At 45.0% G+C, this 25,459-nt stretch overlaps 3 protein-coding genes across 5 annotated transcripts in view; 2 read left to right on the forward strand and 1 right to left on the reverse strand.

Annotated features, from left to right (window-relative positions):
* The window catches only part of LOC139355524 (zinc finger protein 669-like), a 135,276-nt gene extending 131,706 nt beyond the window's left edge, over nucleotides 1-3,570 (forward strand). Inside the window, exons 4-5 of the transcript XR_011606303.1 lie at nucleotides 204-282; nucleotides 1,433-3,570. The gene's annotated coding sequence lies outside the window, so the exon portion shown is untranslated. The remainder of the gene's footprint in view (nucleotides 1-203; nucleotides 283-1,432) is intronic.
* Nucleotides 292-6,138, forward strand: LOC139355528 (disco-interacting protein 2 homolog C-like). Its single transcript, XM_071067384.1, has 3 exons — nucleotides 292-836; nucleotides 4,605-4,730; nucleotides 5,197-6,138. Exons 1-3 carry the CDS (start codon nucleotides 815-817, stop codon nucleotides 5,343-5,345), a joined length of 297 nt encoding a protein of 98 aa, XP_070923485.1. The 5' UTR covers nucleotides 292-814; the 3' UTR covers nucleotides 5,346-6,138.
* Nucleotides 6,139-8,936: 2,798 nt separating this feature from the next.
* Nucleotides 8,937-25,459, reverse strand: part of LOC139355525 (disco-interacting protein 2 homolog C-like) — a 157,634-nt gene continuing 141,111 nt past the window's right edge. Inside the window, exons 5-6 of one of the 3 annotated variants that reach the window (XM_071067331.1) lie at nucleotides 18,055-18,113; nucleotides 16,761-16,777 (exon numbers count right to left, since the gene is read on the reverse strand). In XM_071067331.1, the coding sequence (XP_070923432.1) occupies nucleotides 18,055-18,113 (59 nt within the window). In that variant the 3' untranslated portion in view covers nucleotides 16,761-16,777. Of the gene's footprint in view, nucleotides 9,468-16,363; nucleotides 18,114-25,459 lie in introns of those variants that run through there. The other 2 variants (XM_071067332.1, XM_071067334.1) reach the window with 2 other exon arrangements.

The following is a 25,459-nucleotide window of genomic DNA, read 5'->3' on the forward strand; positions in this document are numbered from 1 at the left end:
CCTTTCAGAACTCTTGGTAAATTATTTAAGAATAGGAAGGTACCATGACTTTGGCCACAAGCAGTATTATGTATAATGTGCAAGTGAGTGCCTTGAGAGCCATGGTTGCTAAAAACAAATTTTCTCAGAAGAGAAAAATGTAAGCAGTTCTTTACATGATCGTTAATTTTGTTTTGCCTAAATAACATCTTGTCGTTGTACAGGGATACAGGACGTTGCTGAGTATTGACGGGGGCGAGTGGGTCCTGCTGCCCCACTGTGTGATCCTGAATATCGACAGGGGTGAGTGGGTCCTGCTGCCCCACTGTGTGTGACAAGCCCTTTGTTTCTGGCCCGGAAATGTGCCGGCTCCATCAGTGCATTGGGCTGGTGTTGGCTCCCTTTGTTAGTTTGCATGCGAGGCAAAATCTCACACCTTTCACTCTTATTGACATACAGATGCCAAAGCTTTGAACAAATTCTTACTAAATCAAACCCAGAAATATGTAAAAGGGATAAGAATACCATGAACACTTAGAGTTTGTTCTCATGATCTGTAGTTTTGCATTGCACATTTGGCTCATCATTCAAAAATCAATGTAATTCACCACATTAACAAAAAATAAAGCAGAAAACCCATTTATTTTATCCTCTCGGTAGACACTGGAAAACATCTGTTGAAATTTAATAGTCCTTATACGAATTTCCTTTCACATCAGGAACAGAAGGGAACTTTCTCCATTTGATAAAGGCCACTCTTGAGAAACAAGAGCTGTACCCCCTCCTCGGTGGTGGCAGCCGGGAAGCTCTGCCCACAGTCAGGGGTGTCGGGAGCATGGCCATTCTCCGTGCTTCAGGTTCGCATGGTGCGCACTGGGGCCCTCGTCTGTGAAGTGAGTCAGGAGAACTAAGAGGCATAAAGATTTGGAAGCAGGGAGATGCTTGATGTACAGAAGACACAGGGCCTTATTTAGAACATTTTAGGAAATGTACAAACAACCAGAAATGATGTAAATTTTGCAAGCATGCAAGATGGGCTCTTCGCAACAGATGTATACAGATGCCCAGTGGCCCATGAGAGGTGCTCACCCAGGGAGTCATTGGGTAAGTACAACTTAAACCCACGAGGTTCCCCTTCACAAGAGTGGAGAAGGGAGGACAGTAGCAGGTGTTGGTGAAGATATGACAGACTGGATCTCAGATGGAAGGAGACTTAAAATGGCACAGCCACTTCAGCAAACTGTGGCAGTTTCTTTAAAATGTGTACACTTACCATATGGCCCAGCAGGTATGCTGTAGACGTTCACCAAGGAGAGCAGAAAATGTGTGTCCTTGTAAAAGAATGCACATTATCTCCAGAGTAAATTGTCATAGCCAAGAACTGGAAACAACATAAATCTCTCTCATCTGGAGAAACATGAGCAAATTCTGATATGTTCATACATTGTCCTAGTTCCCAGCAGGAAAAACGTACAAAATGCTGAAACCAAAACAGACAACGGGGATGAGTTCCAGGAGCCTTGAACTGAGCAGAGAGTGAACACAACGCCGTGGAGTCCATGTGACAACGGAGAATCTATGCGAGTCTCGGGTGACGGAAGAGCGCCAAGAACACTCCTCGAGAATGAACAGTGGCTGTCTCTTGAGGGCTGGGATTGACTGGGAGGGGACTTGTGGGAACTTTGATGCAAAAGATTTGATTAGGGTAATAGATTTCCATTTATCGAAATGCGCCAAGTGTACTCAAGATCTGAACATTTCACTGTGTATACTTTGTACTCCCTACCTTCCAAAAAAACAATGAAAAAATAATTACAAATGAGCACTGAACTCGATAGATTTTTCACCGTGGTATTAGATAGCAATTCTGAAAGCATTTCTTTATCTCCAGGCTTAAGCAAATAAGCTTAATAAATCAGTGAATATATTGAGTGCTGCAGGTGCCAGGTTTCTTTCTTGGTAAGAGGTAGAAATAAGAAAAGGCCAAAGCCTGGAATGGATCACGTGGGATTAGGTTGCAGCAGGGGGTACAAGTATAAGCTGGTGGCTCCCGACAGATGTAGACAGGGACAGAAGTGCCTGTGGATGGGTGTGGGTGCACATGCGTGTACATGCGTGTGTGTGTTCTACTTGCCGGCAATGCCCAGCAGCACCCGGTGCCCACTCTTAGCTTCTAAACACCGTTCTTCACTAGAAGGAGCCCTGGCCTAAGGGCTGGGGAATCCGGTGTCAAATCTGGGACCAGTTGAGCAACAGAACAAACCATTGTAACTATGAATCATAACCCACGAAGCCAGACTCCATGAGTACATATGGACATATGTAAATCAATGCTGAAAGATAAAATAATTATTTTTCAGTGAATATGGAAGATCTAATGATTTAGAAGCAATGACAGGAAATCTGTGGCTGCTAAAACTAGTAGTGAAGAATTCATGGAAAACAGAATATGCACATAGTGTCAGGGTGTCTCCTCCCAAATCTTAATTTCAACGCGAGAAGTAGCATCTTTGCTTTGGAGGCACTTAGGCACCACCTTCACTGAGTTGCCGATGTTAACATTGTCACACAGGACAGACTTCTGCGGTGTCCCGGCTAAAATGCATACTCCTGAGTCTAGTCCGGAAGATACCAAAATAAAGGACAAGCTGTAAAATAACTGACCTGTATTCTTTCACATTTCCAATTTCAAGAAACACAAAACCTGAGAAACTTGGATGCTGGACGGGTAAAAATCACATGACAAATCAATTCATCATCCTGGATTGGATCGTAAAAGAGGAAGACAAAGTAAGAAAATTATGGAGACAGTTGACAGCATTTGAAAGTGAACTTTGTATATGACAGTTAAATTTCCGGATCTTGAGGAAAATGAATGTGAGAGCATATCCTTGTGTTTAGGAAATACATTGAAACATTTAGGTATGGAGGGACATAGTATCTGAAATTTATTTTCATTTGACTTAGAAAATTCATGGGGGAGGGGGGAAAGCAGTGATGTAAGATAGGAGCAGTTGGGCCTAAGTTGAGCCTGGTAAGTTATGTGGGAATTCACTACGCTGGTCTTGCAGATTTTCTGTGTCTTTGAAATTACATCCAAAAAGTTTAAAACGGAGAATATGCAAAACAAAAAGCGATTTGTGCAAGTGAGTGGACTGTCACCTCACTGATCCCTTCAGTTTTCGGCCATGAGCCAAGTCAGTCACATAGTGGTTTTTGACCTGGGAATTAGAAACAGTGGCCAGATGACCAGGCTCTATCTAGTTAGGGAGAGAAGTGTGCACAAAGGCTGACCAAGACCAAGCAGTGTGATGAGTTGCTTGTGGGCATGATGCTGAGGGTCTGGGTCCTGTCTTAGGTGGCAGCTTGGGGGGTTTAAGCCAGAAAGCCACGTCCGATTCCCTTTCAGTGGGATCATTCTCACAGCTTCAGAGAAAACTGCCCCAACCCGTGTTCACTCACGCTGGCCATTTTTGGTGGTGGTGGTTTTATTCTGCTAACACCGTTCTCACTGACAGTTTAGGGCCTTTGAGCGGATTTTTGCCTGTGTCTCGAAGATTCTCGTCTTGACAGCTGGTATGTTTCATTCCTGTTGTTCCGATTCTGTGTTAAGAGGGTTCTTCCCTGGCTTCACAGTTTGGAGTTGCTGCTGCATCTGTCTCTGCTTTAATTCTCTAGTCCATCTATCCACTTGTCTCATCCCTTAACAAGTGGCCTGCGTGAGATGCCATGAGACTGTCTGCCTTATCACCGCTGCGACCCCAGCCCATAGGGACTTACAGAGAAGGCATTCAGTGAATGTGTGGAATTAATGTAATGGATTAATAGCCACAAAAATGTCTTAATGGTTGTTTTAGTCCATTTCCATGCTGCTGATAAAGACATACCCGAAACTGGGAAGAAAAAGATTTAGTTGGCGTTGCAGTTCTGCATGGCTGGGGAGGCCTCAGAATCATGGTGGGAGGCGAAAGGCACTTCTTACATGTCAGCAGCAAGAGAAAACGAGGTAGAAGCAAAAGCGGAAACCCCGATAAGCCATCAGATCTCATGAGACTTATTCACTATCACGAGAATAGCACAGGAAAGACGGGACCCAGTGATTCAGTTACCTCTCCCTAAGTCCCTCCCACGACACATGGGGATTCTGGGATGTAGAATTCAAGTTGAGATTTGGGTGGGGACACAGCCAAACCATATCCATAGCCAACACAGTCCTGGCCCATGGCCGGTGTTGAGCTGAGCTGCGACCGGGGCTGTGTGAGTTGGGGTGCGAGGCGTGCACACGCCTCTCAGCGGTACAGTGAAAAGATTTGGAGGCTCAAACGTGTGACCTACAAAGAATCTCCAAAGATCAAGGTTCATTCACCCTAAAAAGAAAAATCTCAGTGCAGTTTACACCCAGTGTTTGCTTGCGGATATGGATTCTAAAGTATTAAAATGAAAAAAGTCTGTGAATAAATTTTAATGTCTTTACTGGAACTGTAAACACTGATTTTCTTTCCTCACCCACCCATCTGTTGGTGAGTTTCAGAAGGTGGATGAACCGTGCTGCGGGGACAGAGAGGAGGGTGCAGCTTGGCCTCTGGGACCTCAGCTGAGCACTGACTGATCTCTCTGCGTTTCAGACGTCCACACGGAAGCTGTCCAGGCGGCTCTGGCCAGACACAAAGAGCGGAAGATGGCGGTGCCTATGCCTTCCAAACGCAGGTCCCTGGTCGTGCAGACCTCCATGGACGCATACACCCCTCCAGGTAAGGGACACGCTCCCCGACGCTGCCTCCTGAACATGCTGGGTGCCTCAGAATTGACCACTAGCCTAGTAGTCGGGTTTCTGCCTTCAAAGTCATGGTGCAGAAATGCAGATTTTGTGAACCAGAAGTCCGAAAACAGTGCATGAAAAGTAACATTATGTATCTGTATAAATACACATTTTTAAGTTTTCATCAAGATTCATACATACGATACATACCAGTAAAATCTCACACAGTTTTATTCATTTAATTCCTTGTAGGGAAAAGGGAAGAGTTCGTAACCCTATGGGTGGAATTGGACTTTTCTTCTGATTAGGCTGGTGCATGCGTGTTCTCAAATCTTCAGATAAGTGTGCTATATTGTTGGATTGTTTTAGAACAAGCGAATTGGACAGTTTAGGCAGCTACCCGAATCAGGTCATAAACTTTGCCTGCAAGGTGCCAGCTAGTGTTTTAATTCCTGCAGGCCATAAGGTCTCTCACAACCACTCAACTCTGCCCTCTGCCATGGGCGATAGCAAATGCGTATGGCTGTGTACCCAGAAAACTTTATTTACAAGAACAACGGACCAGATTTGGTGCACGGACCTGCCAACCCCTGATCTAAATTACTGAAGGTAATAGCCAATTTATATTTCTGCTATATAATACTGCTTTTCTTTAATCTTGAATTTTACATAGCTACCCTAATTCTCCATTTTCTCTGCCCAAATAATTATAAACTACATTACATGATCTTCACACCCAAGTAAAGCAGAAAGTTTAGTTATCCAGATACTTGTTAGAGACACGGATTGAACCTACGCTATTTGGTGTTTAGTTTCTGTGATTTTGATTCCAACATTTTTCATGCCGTTGTTGCAAGCCTGTCTTTCAAAGGACCTGAATCACCTTACATCCCACGTTGAAGCTACATATACAACATTTGGGGGAGTATTTTTACTTCTGAAGTTTAGCTTAGTCTTGGCAAGCAGTGAGACAGAAGGACGTGCTTCAGATCAGAGCTGAGGTCAAGTGTATGTCCACATGACTGCAAGCAGCTCCTGAGTTTCACCTTTACATACCTTTACAAACGAAGGTACTGGAATTTAAAGGACAGAACTTAGAGTGCATCACTTTGGGTTTTCGTTGCTTTTTGTTTTGAGACAAGGTCTTGCTCTGTCACCAAGGTTGGAATTCAGCATCATGATGGCAGCTCTTGGCTCACTGCAGCTGTGACCACCTGGGCTCACGCGGTCCTTCCACTTCAACCTCAGGCAGCTGGGACCCCAGGTGCTCGCCACCACACCCAACTAATTTTTAAGTGTTTGTAGAGACAGGGTGTTCCTATGTTGTTTTTGTTTTTCATTGACACATGACGTGTTCTTCATGTAAAGAACGCAGTGCCAGCCAGGCAAGGGAGTGAATGCCGTGCTAGCAAGTTGTTGACAAGGGAGCCCTTTCTGCCAACGTGCTCCCTTGGGCTCCTCCCTTTCCTTATTTTAATATTAAGCCACAGCACATAATGAAGGACTGGGCACGATAGCTCATGCCTATAACTCCAGTAATTTGGGAACCCAGGGCAGGTGTATGGCTTGAGCCCAAGGGTTCAAGGTCAGCCTGGACAACATGGCAAAATGTACAGAAATGCCTTTTGTACATCTTGTCTTCACCAAAAGTACAAAAAATTAGCTGAGCCTGGTGGTGTGCACCTGTAGTCCCAGCTACTTGGGAGGCTGAGGTGGGAGAAACACTTGAGCCCAGGAGGCAGAGGTTGCTGTCAGCTGAGATGGCACCACTGCACTCCAGCTGGGGCAACAGAACAAGACCCCCATCTCGATAATAAATACAGACTCTTTAGAAATGATTAGGCCAGGCATGGTGGCTCATGCCTCTAACCTCAGCAGTTTGGGAAGCCAAGGCAGGCAGATTGCTTGAGTTCCCAGCATTTGAGACTAGCCTGGGCAACATTCCAAAGCCCATCCCTGCAAAACATACAGAAATCAGCCAGGAATGGTGGTGTGTGCCTGTGGTCCCAGCTGCTTGGGAGGCTGGGATGGGAGAATCACCTGGGCTGGGGGAGGTTGAGGCTGCAGGGAGCCATGATTGTGCCACTGCACTCCAGCCTGGGCAACAGAGCTAGACCCTATCTCAAAAAATAAAATGCTTAATCCTGTTTCTTTAGTTTATAATTTGCAAAAACTTATGGAAAAAAATTGCATTTGTATGTGTTCTTTGTGTAACTAACAACATGGACGTAAAAGGATAACCCACTTGAAATATTTTAAACCAAATTTTTGGCATTAACCAGTATGTAAGGCAACAGGCATTTTTCTTGACCACTTGTTATAAGAGAAATGACTTTGAAATGAAAGAAGCATTGCAGTTATTTGCTTATTTCTCGTATTGAATCCAACCGCTGAGAAATGTTACTGGGTCATGCATGAGGGATAACTTAATTGTCTGCAAAATATAAAAGAATATTTGAAATGTTATTTTTGTGAAATGTTTGGATTTATTTGACTAACATTTTTATATAAACCATAAAGCATGCTTTGTAAATTTTCATCAGGAGTCCTCTTGGTATCACATGGGGCAGTTTTGTAAAATCATAAATGTCAATATCATAAAATTTTTTTACTCCCAGCCTATTTTGTGCTTAGCGATAGTTTGCATGTTTATTACCGTAGTTACTAGGTCCAAATCTTAGCTGCATTTTCTTACCTAGTTTTCTTGGTTGCTGGTAACAGTGTTTAGATCTTACTCAGTTTCATTGCCCTTCAGAGAATGTTCTTGAAGTTTATCTTCTATGAAATGACTGGCTGCTGACCTGGCTCGTAGTTTCTGGAGAAACTCTCATTAGGATTGTGGCAACACTAATATTCTATGGGTGAAACTTTCCTTTAGTTTTCAAATGTAAAGATATAGGAATAATTTGCCAAAACTTGTTCTAGCCATGATGAGAGAACAGGGTCCGAAGTCACACATCTGCCATAAACAACTGTAAAGCTGCACAAAACGAATGAGGTGGCTGTTTTTAGTCTGTGACCACAGCTGTGCCAGCCAGAACCTGAGGGCAAGGGCAGGAGAATGAATGAGACGCACCCACAGTACACTTGTCCTCTGGAGTACACCTGCAGATCGTGGCACCGAGAGCTCAGGTGTGGGCGGAGCATGGCCCTCCTACCAGGTCCAGGAGGGGGAGATTGGGGTGGGTGCAGGATTGGAGCTCTCCATAGATTCACACCAACAGCGAATCCAACCAAGCCTGCCCATGTCACGATGACCCAGCAGTGCCTGTGCTAGCTGCTAAAACAGGAGCTGCAAAGCTTCAGAGGAAGGTTAGGGATCCTGAGTGTGCTCAACAAGTTACCCACAATGTGTAATATTCAGCAAATCATCACTGCATACACAGAGAAACAGGAGGTAGAATCTGTGGTCAAGAAAAAGGCAGTAAAATAGCGCACACACATGCAGGGTGGTCTCTGTCACTCACCACATGCGGCAGCTGAGCACATGAAGTGCGCCCGGTCTGAAGTGGATTTGCTGCGTGAAAGACATGCTAGTTACTATAAAAAATAGAAAATACTGTATTTGTGTATATATGTATATTTTATATATATATATATATTTTTTTTTTTTTTTTTTGAGACAGAGTCTTGCTCTGTCGCCCAGGCTGGAGTGCAGTGGCGTGATCTTGGCTCACTGCAAACTCCGCCTCCCGCGTTCATGTTATTCTCCTGCCTCAGCTTCCCAAGTAGCTGGGATTACATGCACCCGCCACAACGCCTGGCTAACTTTTTGTATTTTTAGTAGAGATGGGGTTTCACCGTGTTACCCAGGATGGTCTCGATCTCCTGATCTCGTGATCCACCCGCCTCGGCCTCCCAAAGTGCTGGGATTACAGACTTGAGCCACCGCATCTGGCCTATTTGTATTTCTTATTGAAAGTATAGTATGAGCATTTTGAGTTAAAAATATACTAGTTTATATATTTATATGAGGCTACAAGGAAGGTTTCAAGTTCTATAACAGGACTCTCAATTCTGTTGGAAAGTGCCAGTCTAGATGTCTGATACAGCAGAAAACTGAGTTTTTAAATCTATAATTATAAATATTTAGGGAATCAAAGTACAACGTGTCAGAGAATGAAAACGTTTTAATTCTTGAGCCAGAGGAAGGGCAAACACTTTTCACTATAATGGAGTTGGGTAATTTCAGGTTCCGTACATGATAATCTTGAGAATTGTCACTCCTTCCTCACAGGTAAAAATCTGAGCAACCTGAAAAATCAGCAGTTCTTAAACCTGCAAGAGAAGTGAGGTTACCGGCAAGCCACTGTCTGTAGATTGGCTGGACAGGTAAAGCAGATGAATCACCATACACTGGAGCACAATGCTCCAAGGAACCAAAGCTGGGATTGGAAAGCCTGAACTGGAATTGACAAATTGCTGCAGTGAGCTGTGGCCACGTCTGAGAGTTAAAACCTCCAGGAGGCCTGTGCCTATGGGTCTCATGCTTTTTGTGAATTGTATCATCAGAAGCTCAACCAGGTTCTCGAAGTGTAAATATGAGAGAAAAATCCCCTCATACACACTACAGGGGAAAGAGAATAAGAATCATTTTTCAATATGTGGGTGCACTCTTCACTAGGTCTACCTTCCAGAGAAGCTAGTTAACTAGAGACTCACCTGGTGGGATTTTATCAGAGCCTTCTGACCTGGGGGAAAGGGAAATACCCAACTCCAACCTCCAGAACTGAAAAGCAAAAAAGAACAGAGTATCCAAGCACTATGGGACTTCCACAGAGGCATAAAATATGCATAACGGTAATTCAAGGGGGAAGAAAGAGGAACAGAAGAAATATTTGTAACAGTAATAGCTGAATTTCCTCAGATTAATGCCAGACACCAAACCATAGATCCAGGAAGCTCAAACACCTAGATTCTCTTAAATATTGTAATATGTAATATTTAAAATAGTTATAATTACAATGTAATAATACATTTGTGATATTAAATATTACAATTACTTAAAATGCACACTAGAAACAAATTGTTTCTAAAAACCAAGAAGTGTGGATTCTATGAAGCTGATTTCTTTTATTCTCTCTATTCTTAATTCTAAGCCTTTCAAAGAATAAAGTACTCTCACATTAGTAAACTACAGGCGAAACAAATACAAATGAGGCCGCCCTCTGTGACACGGAAGGCCCTATGACCTATTCCACCTCTTCTAACACCAAGTGTGCAGTTTCTCTCACCCTCTCTGGACACCAACTGTGTACTCTACAACTGAATTCAGGTCTGAAATTAGGGCAGACCGCACAGGTCAAGGTCTCAGACCCATGAGACAGCCCCCACTTCACCAATGGCAAGTTTCAGGTCTCCCTTGTTTCTGACCGACCACCTAAAAATCAGGCTTGCCATGTCCTCCTACTTAAGGTCAATAACTTGCCAGACTGGCTCATGGCACCCAGGGCAACACCTTTACCTACTGTCACCAGTTCACTATGAAGGACCTGTGAACAGCCAGATGAAGAGGTGCATTGCTCCAGGCCTGGGGGGCGGGGGCGGGGGCGGGTTGCAAGTGCTTCTGTCCCTGGGGAGTGGGAATACTGCCCTCCCAGAATGTCAAGGTTTTCCCCAACCTGCAAGCTCTCCAACCCCCACCATTTAGGGTTTTCTAGAGGGGTCACTATAGACATGGTTGATGACATCTTTGGCTATTGGGGATTGACTCAGCTCCAGCCCTCTCCCTCCAGGTGAGAGATTGGGTTGGAGACTGACAGATCCAGCCCTCTAGTCTGAACCCCAGACCCACCCTGAGGCTGCCTAAGGGTCCCCAGCTCGCAGGCCTGTCCTGAGTAAACAAAGGCACTCTGACACTCTGAAGATTCCAAGGGTCTTAGACCCTCTGTGCCCAGAACCAGCTGAAGACCAAATAGCTACGTCTCCTTGGATGGCACAATCACAAGCTCTCATCAGCTGACGGTCCGGGACAGGTGTGCTGAGAGAGCTTTGCTGTGGCCCTGTTGCTGGGAATCTTTGTTTTCAATCCTTGCTGGGGCAACAGATGCTTTCTGGTCATTCCCCAAGCTGGCTGAATTTACAGTCTTTTCCGTTTGATTCCACTGTTCTGGCCCAGTTCTTCTGAAGCCTCTTTCAACATCGTTGCCTCCCCTGGGTGCTGAGATCCTGTGGCCCTCACCCAGCAGGAGACATGGATGCCGGGATCCGGCTACCCTACTTCCAGTTGGATTGTGAAGAAGCCGGCCCTAAGCCTGCCCTTCCCAGGTCTCTTTCATGCCAGAAATGAGACGTTTTATTTGTATTTCATTTTAGGTCGATACGATGACACACAAATTGGAGTTGGCCAGTTCACTGGCCAGGCACCTGACTCTTCTGGATAAGAAGAGTCTGGATAAGAAACAGGCCCCACACTGCCAGGACACAGAAGGGCAGCCTCGGTCCCCACGGGGTCTTGACAGAAAACCACAGCTCCCGCAACTGCAGGAATTCTACAGATTTTCACTTAGAAGAAAATGCCACCCAGGAGTACCCACCCCGATTACTTTTCTCAAAAGTGGTTTTGCAAAGGCTCAGAAGAAAAGTCAGGACACAGGGCGCCAGCCAGCCCCACCTTCCCAAAATCACTGGCCCCGGGGCCACCCACCTGCAATCAAACTGTTAGAGATGGGCTTTTCTTCTCAGCTGTTACCAGAGCAAATATTCCTGGAGAAGCATGCATTCGAGTAGGGTGCCTCTCTCCAGAGGTCCTGGAGAGTGAGGCTTCAGCAAGTCACTGGCCAGGGACCCCGGGAACTTCACAGTTGGGGGGCTGGAGGGTAGAGGGGGCAGAACCCTAACGGTGGGTGAGTTGAAAATGGAAGAGCATTCTTCACCTCAGAGTCTCCTGGGGCCTTTCCCTTCAGGAACTGAAGGGGTGAGGAGGGCTGTGCAGTCTCAGACAGGTGATACCTGGGCTTTGAGAGCCGACGCATCTGTCCCCAGAGCTGGGCAGCCGCCTGCCCAACCCACCCTGTAATAACTGGAGTCCTTTGTCCCCACCCAGCGCCAGTCTGGGGGTCTGGTGCACACTGTACTTGATCGACCCATCCCATACATGAAGTGCTGATGTCACTTTCGTACTTCAACTGCCCCCCCCAAAGTATACCTTCCGGACATTGGAAAAAAGACAGCCCTTGATGTAGCCCCAAGTCCTCTGCTCTCCATGAAGCTCCTGAGGGCGACTGCAGCATGGCGAGCAGGGAGCCCCGGGCTTCTTGATAAAAGTGTAAAATGAAGCTCTGTCTGAAAGGACCCCCATCTGTTAGATTTGGAAAACATCTAAAGGCCGTTTGCTTTTCACAATGACTAGACTCTTAGGAATGTATTCTAAGGAAAGGCAGAAGATATGGAGAAACAAATTCAAGAATATTCTTTGCAGCAATAGCCAGGGAGGAAGGGAGGGAGAGAGAAGAAAGAAAGAGAGGAAAAGGGGAACAGAGAAACAGGCAGACGAGACAGACAAGAGAAACAGAGACAGAGAGCGCACCTAGCTCCTTTTCAACTTGACCTCCTGGGAGAATCTAGCAGGATAATAGAATCCTCAGCACACTCTTGTACTGGGGCAGCAAAGTTTCCCAAACTACAAGGTAACAAATGCTAAGACTGGAGAAGCTGTGCACGTTCTTTTCCAGCTCCTTTTTGCAGCATCAGCAGAATGGGGCAGGTTGCTGCGTTCATTCTAAAAATCAAAACTGCAAAGGAACCAGCTGCAGAGATGGGGGTGGGAAGGCAGATGTTCTCTTGCTGACTGAGCTCACGCCCCGGAGAGCGCCAGCGCCTAACGCCCCCTCCACAGGTTCCACGGAGGACACAGGAGAGAGTGCGGCCATGTGAAGAGCAGCCTCACATTTCTAAGGCTCCCTCTCTCTATGAGCTGTATCCCATGAGTCCTGCTCGCTCCCCTCGGTCCCGATGCCCTAGCCGTCAACATCTCTGCCAATCTTCATGAAAGAGCCTGTTGCACCGCAGTCCAGCAGGGCCACAATATTCAGAATGAAAATTGTAATGATCACTCTTCTGACTGCAAAATCCCAAGAGTCAGAGAACTTCTCTCACTAAAGGAAAGGGGCAGGGCAGGGCGGGGCAGGGCAGGGGGGGCGGGGCGGGGCGAGCTGGACAGAGAGAAGCTGCCCTGGCTGTTGGGTGCTGAAAACTGTGACACCGCCTGGCACCAGCGATGAGGGACTCACGCTCGACCCCAGAGGCGGCTCGTCCACGAATAACAAGGGGCCACCGTGGGTCTCCCTCAAGCTTCCAGCTGTCGGGAAATCTAATCACCCACCTTGCCATGCTACCTGCTCACCTGCATTCTGTAGAAGTAGTAACGCATCATTCACGTCCCAGCAGGCCAAGTGCGCAGGAAAATGAGGCCAACAAGTAGAAAACCATGACCGTAGAAGGCAATGGCACGTGAACTGAGCTTTCTGGGTTGTGTGTCCTTGTGGTGATAAACACTGTCCTGAGCTGAACACCAGAATGAAAACGAACCTTCCTCCGTGCTGAAGTCGGAAGAGGTGTGCTTGGCTATCCGCAGTGCCTGCCTGTTTGGGCGGTGATTACTGCAGGTCACACGTGCTGTACAGGAGGAGGGCAGTGAACTCTGGAGCCAGGCTGGCCGGGTGCAAGTCCCAGCTCCATGGCCAGCTCTGTGATCTGGGACAATTCACCTATGTCCTCTGCCTCTCGGTTTCCTCCTCTGTAAAAGGGGGGTAATAGTCGCATCTATCTGAAAGGGCTTTGTGAGAATTAAACGACCTTGTAAATGTAAGGGGCTGAGAACAGTATCTGTTCTTGGTGAGCAGAAGGATGACCAGGAGGTGACCAGCAAAATACCCCTTTCGAAGCCTCAATACTGTTCCGTAGTGAGCAAAGACACAGCTCCTCTACGGACGAAGCCATTAATAGTCGATCCTGGCAGGCAGAGTGCAGATTCCTTCGAATCAGAAATTTGAACTCTGGCCAACGACTGCTGTACTGCTTGAGTAAATCTTAGGATTTGTTAATGGTAAAGTAGTCTACAAAAACAGAAACAGTCTGAAGGAGTTTGAGAGGGTGTGGGCTCAGCTGCAACCTCTCCTCCCAAGGCTGTTGGTCAACAACATCTCCAGCCCTGTGGAAAGACAGCGGCAGTGAAGAAAATGTCGGACAAACATTTGGTGTGTTTGTACACTTCTGCCAGAAATCCTAAATGCTTTGCATGTTTCAGCTAATAATTCATTAAAATGGATTATGCTGACCATTTTATAACCTACTTCACTGCTCTCCTGTCTAAATCCATCCCTTTGTGACACATTTTTTACACTTGGCTCATGTTTTCAATTGTGTTTGCTGTCTTACCCCCATGTAAAGGATAAACGTGCATGTTTATGTTGATTTGACTGAGACAGCTAATGCTACATATGTCTCTGTTCCTTGAAAGTTGACTTGTGATGGTGTCATTTAAGTCTCTTCTTTTTCCCCTTGAGTCAGCAAAATATTCCATGTTCCTTTGAGCAAAACTTGCTCACTAGTGTTATGGAGGGTATAAAAGCAAATGGAATAAGTTTCCTGCCTTCAGGAGGATTGAAATCTCAAAGTCGGTATGACAGCATGGATGGGAGTCAGCTCAGTTTGCAGCTTTTAAAACATGTTGGAATCTTTCCTGACATGGAAGTAAAAATAGCAATCTTGACAAAATTGTGATGACTACAGACGTGTACCTAACCTCTTATTTACCGCCTCCCGATAGAAGATATTGTAACTCATCCCATTTGAGAGCAGGTGGTGATCACCCCATCCTGTGAGATTCAAGTATAATAATTATCTGGAATCCCCCATCTGCAGGCGAGGAAGACCCAGCAGCCCTCACAATGTCTTCTGGAAACTGGATTTTGTTTGAAGGGTGAACTGACTCCAAGTTTCTTCTGTTTTCACGTATTGTCCTTCCTACGTGTCTCCTGGGGTTTTTCCCTACCTCCCAATCTACATTAACCTGATGGTAACAGCCAGCTATGTTTTCTAGAATTCCCCTAAATGGACTCATGCCAAATACTGAATACAGTAGATTGGGAGGGTTCATTAAATCACGATAGAGCATCCTAAAGAAGGAAAGTAGACACCTTTGTTCTTAAAGGGTCTTCAGCCATCCCACCCTGGAAAAGGTTGCTGATTGTCTCTTCTCCTCAGGCAGTCTTGTTACTATGCATCTTTTTTTTTTTTTTTTTTTTTTTTTTTTTTTTTTTTTTTGAGATGAAGTCTCGCTCTGTCACTCAGGCTGGAGTGCAGTGTCATGATCTTGGCTCACTGCAAACTCCATCTCCCAGGTTCAAGTGATTCTCCTGCCTCAGCCTCCCGAGTAGCTGGACTACAGGTATGTGCCACCACACCCAGCTAATTTTTGTATTTTTGGTAGAGACAGGGGTTCACAATATTGGTCAGACTGGTCTTGAACTCTTGACCTCGTGATTCATCCACGTTGGCTTCCCAATGTGCTGGGATTACAGGCGTGAGTCACCGCACCCGGCCTCCATCACTTTTTATGCCTCGTCTTCATCCTTACAGCTTCTCCTTCCTAGGGGCCTCAACTCCCAACCCCGGAGTACGGGTCACAACTGTCCATCTTCATGTAACACAGCTTAATTCCCCTTCTCCTCCCCACCGTGCCCTATGGGCTGCTTTTCTACAACCAGAATGGAGACCCAGGGAGAGCTGCTAAACTAAGACAGTTCTCACCCCTGGGAGAAAAATCTACTTCCCAGTTCTCAGTCCTGCTAAACTATTGTTGAGATAAAGAAGGACCATGATAAATCCTATTGGCTAAGAGAAGAACGTTCTCCAGGTTGCCGTAGGATAAGATAGGAGGTGACAGAATCTGCAGCCATTTGGTCGAATATGTGATATGTGAGTCATTCTGAGGAATACGTTAAAATTCTGTAGTCAGATCTTTCAAAATGGTATTTCCAGTAGAGGGAATAATGTAACAAAAAACCCAGGCAGAAAACAAATAAGTGTGTGTGGAGAAGAACAATAATGTGATGTGAACGAAGGGTTCGGTGTCATGAGTGAGAAATGGCTGACCGAAAGTAGGGAGATGCAGAGAGGAAAATACCACGGGAAAGCTGAACATCACATTAAGTGATTTCGGTGATTCTGCCTGCAGTGCAAATATTTTGGGCTCTGAAGTGAAGTCATCAAAAGGTTTACGTCTGTAATGGAGGATTGGTCTAGATAGCCTTTCAGATCCCACTCGGCTTTGAGATCCTTGATTCCGGGTCACACCTGCGGGTCTGGAGGGCAGTTCTGCAGGGTCATGAAGGAAGGATTCCAGGAGGCTGGAACACGAAGGACATTCAGGTGACCACATCAAGAGATCAAGTGGGGTAACAAGAGCCTGAACTAAAAGGAATGCAGTGTAAATATGAAGAAGAAAGAGGAAATGGGAAACTGATTAGAAACGATAAGTAGAGAAAAAGGGGAACGTGTGATTCCAAGGTTTAGAACAGTATTTGTAAGTTACAGTCCCACAACTTCTTGCATAAACAGGATCTAAGAGAGTCATTTTAAGAAGAATAGCAAACTTCCAAGTTCCACTGAAAGATACCAGCATCTCTGTGGAGTGAATTGGGGAAAGAGAATGAAGAAGTCTGTTCAACTTTTAGACCCACAAAATGTGAATTGAATTGCATGAGTGACACCAACAATGTGAAGATATTTAACAGGAGCTCTTTTTTCTCTTTTTGGCCTACGGTATTTAATCCTTCTATCATCATTATCGTCCTTTCTCTAATTTAATGTCTCTGAACCTTTATTCAAAAATCCACTATGTATATGTAACGTGTTTGTGAGATTATTACTAGACCCTCTAGGAGGTTTCATTAACCCAGTTTTCTCTTATTATAGCAATACCACACTATCTTTATAGTTCAGGTAAGTCCTCCACCGTTTTTTTCCAAGTTGCCTTAGCTCTTTTGGGTTCTTTAAATTTCCGGACATATTTTGGAATCCGCTAGTTCATTTCTACTGAAAATAAAAATAAAAATAAAATCATGCTGGGATTTTGATTGGAATTGCATTAAACCTCTGATCCACAAGCGCAGAACTGACATCTTAACAATATTGAGCCTGCTGATCCATGAACAGAGTATATCACTTCATTTATTTAGTTCTTTAATTTATCTCAGCATCACTGCCTGCTTTTCAGTGTATAGATCTTACACATCTTTTGTCAGATTTAGTCTGAAGGATTTCATGTTTTGATGTGCTATAAATAAGATTGCTTTGTAAATTTCCATTTCCAATTATTTCTTTGCCAGTGTATGAAGAAATAAATATTGCTTATGTGTTTAGCTTGTATCTTGCAAACTTTCCAAACTCACTTATTAGTAAGTAATTTATTATTATTAGTTTTAGTGGCTTTTTGTGATTTCAGCAGATTTTCCACACAGGTGATCATGTCACCTGCAGATACAGATAGTTTTAAATCTTATTTTCTAATAAGGGTGCATTTTATATATTTCAACTTGCCTTATTGCACTGACTAGACTCCAAAAATAATGCTGAAAAGCAGTGAGAAAAAAGTCATCAGGTGGGATGGTAAATACAGCCCTTGTTCTTCCATTTTGACCTGAAGCACCCAGTGTGATCATTTTCTCCTTTGATTTTTCTGAGGACTTTTTGTTTCCTTTTTTTCCTTTATTTTTTAAAAACACACTTTATCTTTTAGGCAGTTTCACGTCCACAGAAAAATTGAGGGAAAGGTGCAGAGAGTCCTTCTATATGCCTTCCCTTCCCCCACGTGCACAGCCTCCCCCACTAACAACACTCCTGCCCAGAAGGAGCATTTGTAATAATGGAAGGACCTACATTGACATATTGTCACCCAGAGTCCACAGTTTACATGAGGGCTCTGTCTTGGTGCTGGTTCTATGGGTTTGAACAAATATGTCATGACATGTGTCCACCATGATAGCATCGTACAGAGCAGTTGCACTAAAATCCTAAAAATCTCCGTGTTCACCTTATCATCTCTCCCTCTTCCCAACACCTGAGAACCACGAATATTTTCACTCCATAGTCTGGCCTTTTTCGGAATGTCCTTTAGTTGGAAGCTTACAGTATTTCAGAATGTCCTTTAGTTGGAAGCTTACGGTATTTAGTCTTTTCCGATGGGCCTCTTTTGTGTAGCCGTGCATGTTTAAAGTTCCTACGTGTCTTTTCATGGCTTGACAGCTCACTTCCTTTCAGTGCTAAAGAATATTCCATTGTTTGGATATATCACAGGTTATTTATCCACTCACCTAGTGAAGAACATTTTGGTTTCTTCGTTGCCTCCAAGTTTGAGCAATTATGAATAAAGCTGGAATAAAATTAGCAATTATGATTAAAGCTTCTATAAATGTCCACGTGCAGGTTTTTCTGTGAACACAAGTTTTCAACTCCTTTGGATAAATACCGAAGAGTGCAATTGCTGGATCACATGTTAAGAGGATATCTCGTGCCCATCAATGATACACTGGATATACAAAATGTGGCACGTATATACCACGGAATACTATGCAACCATAAAAAAGAATGGGTTCCTGTCCTTTACAGGGACATGGATGAAGCTGGAAGCCATCATTCTCAGCAAACTAAAAGAGGAACAGAAAACCAACCACCACATGTTCTCATAAGTGGGAGTTGTACAATGAGATCACATGGACACAGGGAGGGGAACGACACACACGGGGGCCTCTTGGGGGGTGGGGGCAAGAGGAGGGAGAGCATTAGGACAAATACTTCATGCATGCAGGGCTTAAAACTTAGATGGGTTGACAGGTGCAGCAAACCACCATGGCACATGTATACCTATGTAACAGACCTGCACATGTATCCAAGAACTTAAAGTAAAATTTAAAAATAAAAAATAGGGAGTATAGTTTGGTAAGACAATGTGATAATTTTACAAACACAAAACATGTCATACCCACTTCCCCACCTCCCTCAAGTGCTTTCAACAGCATCCTATTGCTGTTATTAAAAGAATAAAGCATCTACCATCATCTCCCAGCCCCTGCCTGCCTGCCTTCATTCTTGTCTTGTGCCACTTTCTCCCGTGTTTACTTCCTTGAACGTGCCTGATTCCTGCTGCAAGAGGCATTCTGCACGCACCCCCATCTCTGTTCAGACCGTGGTGTCCCTACACTCCACCCCCCTCAACAATCAACCTCTACTTCTCTCCAGACTGCAAGGGGATCATACTTTCCAGAATGCATCGGTTTTCTACCTCTCATCCCAAGATACGCCAGATTCTTTTACAGCATAAATTTAGAGAATCCCGCTTCCCTTTCTTTGGTGCGCTTTCCTCAATTCTTCATCAGAAACCCATTAGAGTGATTGTCATATTAGTGCCCATTCTCCCCATCAGGCCGCAGGTTCGTGAGAGCAGGGGCCACGGCCATGTTGGTGAACCACGGTATTCTCAGTGACTATCCATGTGTTTAGAAAGTATTTGCTGAATGAGTAAATGGGTCTGCAGTTCCAACCAAAGCTAGAAGCTTGACTTTGGAAGAATGAAAGTAGATAACATTTCCAAAGCAGACCCCATAGCATGAGAAAAGAAGGGAAGAATGGAGGCAGAGCTGAAGGATGAATATCGGCACAGGAGTAGGTGAGAGTTCCAGAAATGCTGGGTTTTCACGTGTTTTTATTTACCTCATATCTGTGTTTCCATCTCTGTGTAGCGTGACTGTCACATCCCTCTCTATTACTACATTTCTTTACTGACAAGGACAGAGGTGGTGCATTGGACACACTACTAACCAGCATACTCTCTCGGACTTGCAAGGAAATGTAGAGAAAACAATCTAGAAATGGTATCTCAGAAGAAAAAAATATCAAAAATATGAGAATAAATGTGGGAAAAAAATCAATGTTTAAAGACAACTTCTCAACATATTTAGGTATCTCTGGGACTTAAAATTTCATCAGGACTCCCCACACTTCTTTCTTTTTACATTGCTCTGTGTGTGTGTGTGTGTGTGTGTGTATTCAACAGAAATCTACAAAAAAAAAAAAAAAGAATGCTATTGCTAGAATAATGCTACTACAGCGGAGAAAAATGTAATCTTTTCTTCCACCCATCTTAGCTTCATTGGTTGGGGTTCCTATAACAAAAGACAGATGAACCCCCAAAAAAGCAAACGGAGGCTTATTAGCATGTATATTTCATATACACATGGGAGATACACAGGGAATGAGGGAATCTCAGAGAGACAGCTCAGACCTTTCTTTTATGTAACATCTTCAACAAGGATAATCAATGTTTCTAGAAGTGCCAAGACAAAGTAAAAGGACTTTGGGTCATTGGGGGCAACAAATTGTGGGAAGGCCAATAAATGATAGATTTTTGTGTAAATTCCTCTGGTGCTGTTTCCTGAATAAGGGTCTGAAGTTGTCTACAGAGATTGACCTGCGTCCTTTCTGGCAGAGAGGGGAGAAAGGGCACTTTTGTCTTTGTATAATATGATTATGTTGTGTGCTTTTCAGAAAATGGAGGGAAGGCCAGAGCGCTTCTTAATTGCCTTCAGCTCAAAATATTTTAGCATAGCGTGTTTTATTCTCTGGACTGTTCCTGCTGCAGCTATCTCTAAAGGCATCAGTCGCACCAACAGCACTACTTGTGGGGAAATATTGAGCAGAACTGGAATCAAATGTATAATTCAGCCCCACAGAGTCTCTGAGCCACAGGACAGAGAACTGCCCGGGAGTCAAAGCAGACACTGAGCAGTTGACATTCTAAGAGTCTCCTTCCAGTAGATCGGCACATAAACTCAAGTTCTTTTCACAGATTTGTCTGTGTTTCTTTTGTGGAAAAAAACATAACCCTGTAGCTAAAATGTCTACTTCACAGTGCACGAAAACATCTGGAGCCTTAGCCAGAAGCAGCACAGACGCAGGCAGCCTGGTGATGTCCGACGGGGACAGCCCACAAGATCCATCAGCATGTGGCCCTGCGAGCCGCCACCAGTAACATATGTTTACATGCTAATGAATGTCAGGCTCATTTAGAACAAATTTGCATCCATCAAAGCCAAACAGCGAGCAGAGCAGCACATTTTCCTGTGTGTCAGTGGCCCCTGAGATACTGGGGAGAACTTGAATTGCCTGACCCCTTCAACTTCCAAGCATCCCAGAGGGAAAATGCAGACCCCAGGAAAGGACTGTGCTGGAAACCATTTGTTCTTACAGATGTCCGGAGTAGTCTTCTGACTGACCCAAAGACTCCCCTCTGAGGGTGGGGGAGACCTAGGTTAGGGGAAGGTGAACCGTGCTGCCTTCTAAGACCTTCCTTCTAAGGGAGGGTGGGGGAAACCCAGAGTAGGTGGAGGTGAGCCATGCTGGCAGGACCTTCCTTCTAAGGGAGGGTGGGGAGACCTAGGGTACGTGGAGGTGAGCCATGCCAGCAAGACCTTCCTGCTAAGGAAAGGTGGGGGAGACCTAGGGTAGGTGGAGGTGAGCCATACTGGCAGGACCTTCCTTCTAAGGGAGGGTGGGGGAGACCTAGAGTAGGTGGAGGTGAGCCACGCTGGCAGGAGCTTCCCTCTAAGGGAGGGTGGGGGAGACCTAGGGTAGGTGGAGGTGAGCCGTGCGGGCAGGATCTTCCTTCTAAGGGAGGACGAAGTGTGCTTTGCTAGACTCCGCGATTGAGTCTCAGCGTGGCCGACGCAGATGGGAGCAAGTCACTTCTATCCTATGATTCTGGGTGTACTCATCTGTCATGGAAGGTTTGGTTAGATGAGCTTAAAGTCACTCCAGTTGCAAAGCTGTGTGACTTGTAGATACATGTCAGTGTGAATGACTCACTTCACTTTTACAAGTTGCACAGATAGCCAGGCTTCCCCTTGTATCAGTCAGGAGGTCCCAGAAGACTTTGTCACAGGCAAAGAGGTGATTAAAAGGAGTCACTGACGGGATTCTTTGGAGATCGGTGGGCAGGGCCCAAGGGAAGTGAGAATAGCACTCCCCAGATCATGGGCAAGGGATGCCTGGGGAGGGGCTGCTAACGTGGACAGGCATGAGTAAGAGAGGAGTGAGGACAGCTCCTCTCCCTCCTCCACCTTCCACTTGCTGCCAGCAATGAATCCAACCAGCAGCCCTAGGCCAGGCCAGGCTCCCAGAGTCAGAGCCAGGAAGAAGCCAGGCACATGGAGAAGCCACTGGTCCCCACCAACACCAAGGGTGCAGTAAGAATTTTGATGGAAATATTTAAAAACTCATTCGACAACTTCCTATCTCCCCAACCAGCCTCTACATATGATTCCACCTTTTCCGACTCCTGAGCCATCGTCAGGGGTGTCACAGGGGTGGGGCTGCCTGCTCTGCCCAGGGCCTGGGACCCTCCAAACTTCGGAGGTCTGGGGTCCCCTCTCTCCTCCCTGGGAGCAATTGTCTTCTCTGCTGTCAAATTGTCACTTCCATCCTCCCACAACACACGAGAATGTAAGACAGGATTTTGTTGGGGACACAGCTAAACCATATCAAAGGGGGGACCTGGGGCTACCTCATGGGGCTCTGGCATGAGCTTGGGTGACACAGGTTATAAGACCCCATCTGCTTCAGGTTTAATTGCATACACCAAGATTCCCAGGTTGTAGTCCTAATCAAGGACCTCAGAATGTGTCTGTATGTGGAGATAGGCCTTTTAAAGAGGTGATTAAGGTAACGAAGTCATTAGAACTGATGCCCTTGTAAGAAGAGATCAGGACACAGACATCTATAGAGGGACAACCGCACGAGAACACAAGAGAAGATGCCATCTGACAGTCAAGGAGAGATGCCTTAGGAGGAGCCAGTCCTGAACTCACCTTGACCTTGGACCTCCAGACTCCAGGACTATGAGAAATACATCTGTCTTTTCACAAAACTGCCTGTGGCAGCCCAACCAGAGCCATGTACCATCTTTGGTTCTCAGAAATTCCACTTGGTTTTATGCTCCTGGATTTTAGGAGGCCCCTGGATGACCAGCATGTGGCTAAAGTTAGAGAAGGAGTTACCTGTGTAAGAGAGCCCCACACATCTCTGAGCGGACACTGTACAGCCCATGAAATATTGGGTGTAGTATCATCGTCTCTTCCCTAGGATATTAAGAACAATGTCACAGGAGGGGTGTACAGCCACAGCCCCTGCGTTACTGGGAGCAATAGCATCTTCTCCCTCTCTCAATACAAGGAACAATATCCCAGGGTGGGTGTACATCCGCTGTGATATTGGGCGTAATGTCATCGTCTCCCAATGTGGATATTGGGCATAGTGTCACAGGGGAGTGTATACCTTCTTCGTTATCGGGAATAATATCCTCTCCCCTCAGGATTGTAGGCAAAATATCGAAGGGGTTTTACAACTCGTGAGATATGGGCAGTAATATCATCCTCTCCCCACCTAGATGTTAGGAACTCTATCACAGGCAGCTGTACATTTCTTGCGATATTGGGAGTCATATCATCCTCTCCCATCACGGATATTAAGAACAATATTACAAAAGAAGTATACACCCCTTGCCATATTGAGAGTAATATGCTCTCCCCTTCAGGATATTAGGAACAATATCGCAGGAGGTGTGTACAACCCCTGTGATATTGGGAGTAATATCATCCTCTCTCCCTGAATGTAAGAAACAATATCACAGGAGGATGTACACCCCCTGTGATATTGGGAGTCATATCATTTTCTCTGCCTCTGGATATTCGAAACAGTATCACAGTGGGTGTGTACACCCTCTGCGATATTGCCACTAGTATCATCGTCTCCCTCCCAGGATATAGGGAACCTGCGATATTGGGAGTGATATCATCCTCTCCCTCCCTGGATATTAGGAACAATATCACTAGGGAGTGTACACCTCCTGCAATATGGAGACTAATATCATCCTCTCACCCCCTGGATATTAGGAACCATATCATAGGGGTGGTGTACACCCCCTGTGAAATCAGAAGAAATATCATCCTCTCCACCTTTGGATGTTAGGGACAATATCACGGGGGAGGTCTATGCCCCCTGCCATATTGGGAGTCGTATCATCCTCTCCCACCCAGGATATAAGGAACAAGACGACCGAAGGGATGTACACCCACTGCCATAGTTTCAATAATGTCATCCTCTACCCCCTGGCTGTTAGGAATAACATCATAGTGGGGTGTACACTTTCTTCGATATTGGGAGTGATATCATCCTCTCCCCGCCGGATATCACGAACAAGTCTATTAATTATTAATAAGTATAAGAAAAATTAAGAGTAATCATCAATATTAATAATCACAATAAAGATAGTAATATACTAGTTAAAAATGTTAATGATTAGCATTAATAATCAATAGTAATATCACCATTAATAAAATAATGATATCAGCAATTAATGTTACTTAATACTAAGTGATGGTAATAAAACAATATTAACAATTATTTTAAGCATGCATAATCATATATTTAAAATAATTATCCATAATAACGGTATCCTATTAATAGTATCATTGATAATTGTTAATATCAATCATGGATGTTCAATAATCATATTATTACTCCTAATACCACAGGGGGTGTACACCTACCTGTGATGTTGTTCCTAATATCCAGGGACAGAGAGCATGGGATGTTGTTCCTAATTATCAAGGAGGGGAGAGTGTAATATTACTCCCAATATGACAGGGTGTGTACATCCCCCCCAAGGCATTGTTCTTGCCATTCAAGACAAGAGAGGATGACATGACTCCAGATATCGAAGAAAGTGCAAACCCACGTGTGATCTTCTTTCTAATATCCAGAAAGGAAGAAGAGGATAGTAATCCTTATATGGCAGGAGGGGTACACTCACTCTGATATTTTTCCAAATATGCCGGGAAAAGGATAATTGCATTCCCAATATCGCACCAAGGGTTGTACACCCCGTGTGAGATGGTCCTTCATAATGTTTCAAGGTGGGAGGGATGATATTATGACCTATATGGCAGAAAGTGTACACCCCCCAGGATATTGTTCCCATGATCCTGGAGGGAAGGGGATGATATTACTTTAAATGTTACAGAAGGTGTACACGCCCCCAGTGATATTGTTTCTCATTTCCACGTGGGAGAGGAGGATATGACACCCAATAATGCAGGGAGTAGAAACAATCCTGGGATATTCTTCTTAACATTCAGGGAGGAAGAGGATGATATTACTCCCAATACAGACGGGTGTACACCCTCTGACGGTGTACACACAGAGTATACACCCATCTGTGAAAGAGTTCATAATTTCCAGAGGGGGAGATGATATTACTCACAATATCAAACAGGCTGTGAGTCCACCATGGCCCCTAATAGCCAGCGGGAGGAGAAGGGGTGGCTATTAGTCCCCACCTTGTGGGGGGTGCCTCACCCCCCTGCGAGGTGACTTCTAATAGCCAGAGGGGGAGAGGGGGTGGCGATTAGTCCCCACCTCGCGGGGGGTGCCTCACTGCCCTGCGATGTGGCTCTTAATATCCGGGGGGGGAGAGGGAGTGGCTATTAGTCTTCACATCATGGGGGAGGTCCTAAAATAAAATATATGTTAACTATTTAAAGGTGTGAATTTTATTACATATAGAAAAATATGTGTTTAGTGTACGAATGTGTGCATTTATGTCAAATACATGAAAACACATAATCCAGGTGTTTCAGTTCATACCACTGTAGAGACTTTTCGGTT

This window comes from Macaca nemestrina, chromosome 7 (genome assembly GCF_043159975.1).
Source record: "Macaca nemestrina isolate mMacNem1 chromosome 7, mMacNem.hap1, whole genome shotgun sequence".
NCBI lineage: Eukaryota > Metazoa > Chordata > Mammalia > Primates > Cercopithecidae > Macaca > Macaca nemestrina.

Bases quoted from the DNA above. Each gene is read 5' to 3' on its own strand.
- LOC139355528 (XM_071067384.1), top strand. From the start codon at position 815: ATGGCCATTCTCCGTGCTTCAG. The intron at 837-4,604 runs GTTCGCATGGTG...TCTGCGTTTCAG, and splicing joins GGCCATTCTCCGTGCTTCAG to ACGTCCACACGGAAGCTGTC. The intron at 4,731-5,196 runs GTAAGGGACACG...TAATTCCTGCAG, and splicing joins GGACGCATACACCCCTCCAG to GCCATAAGGTCTCTCACAAC.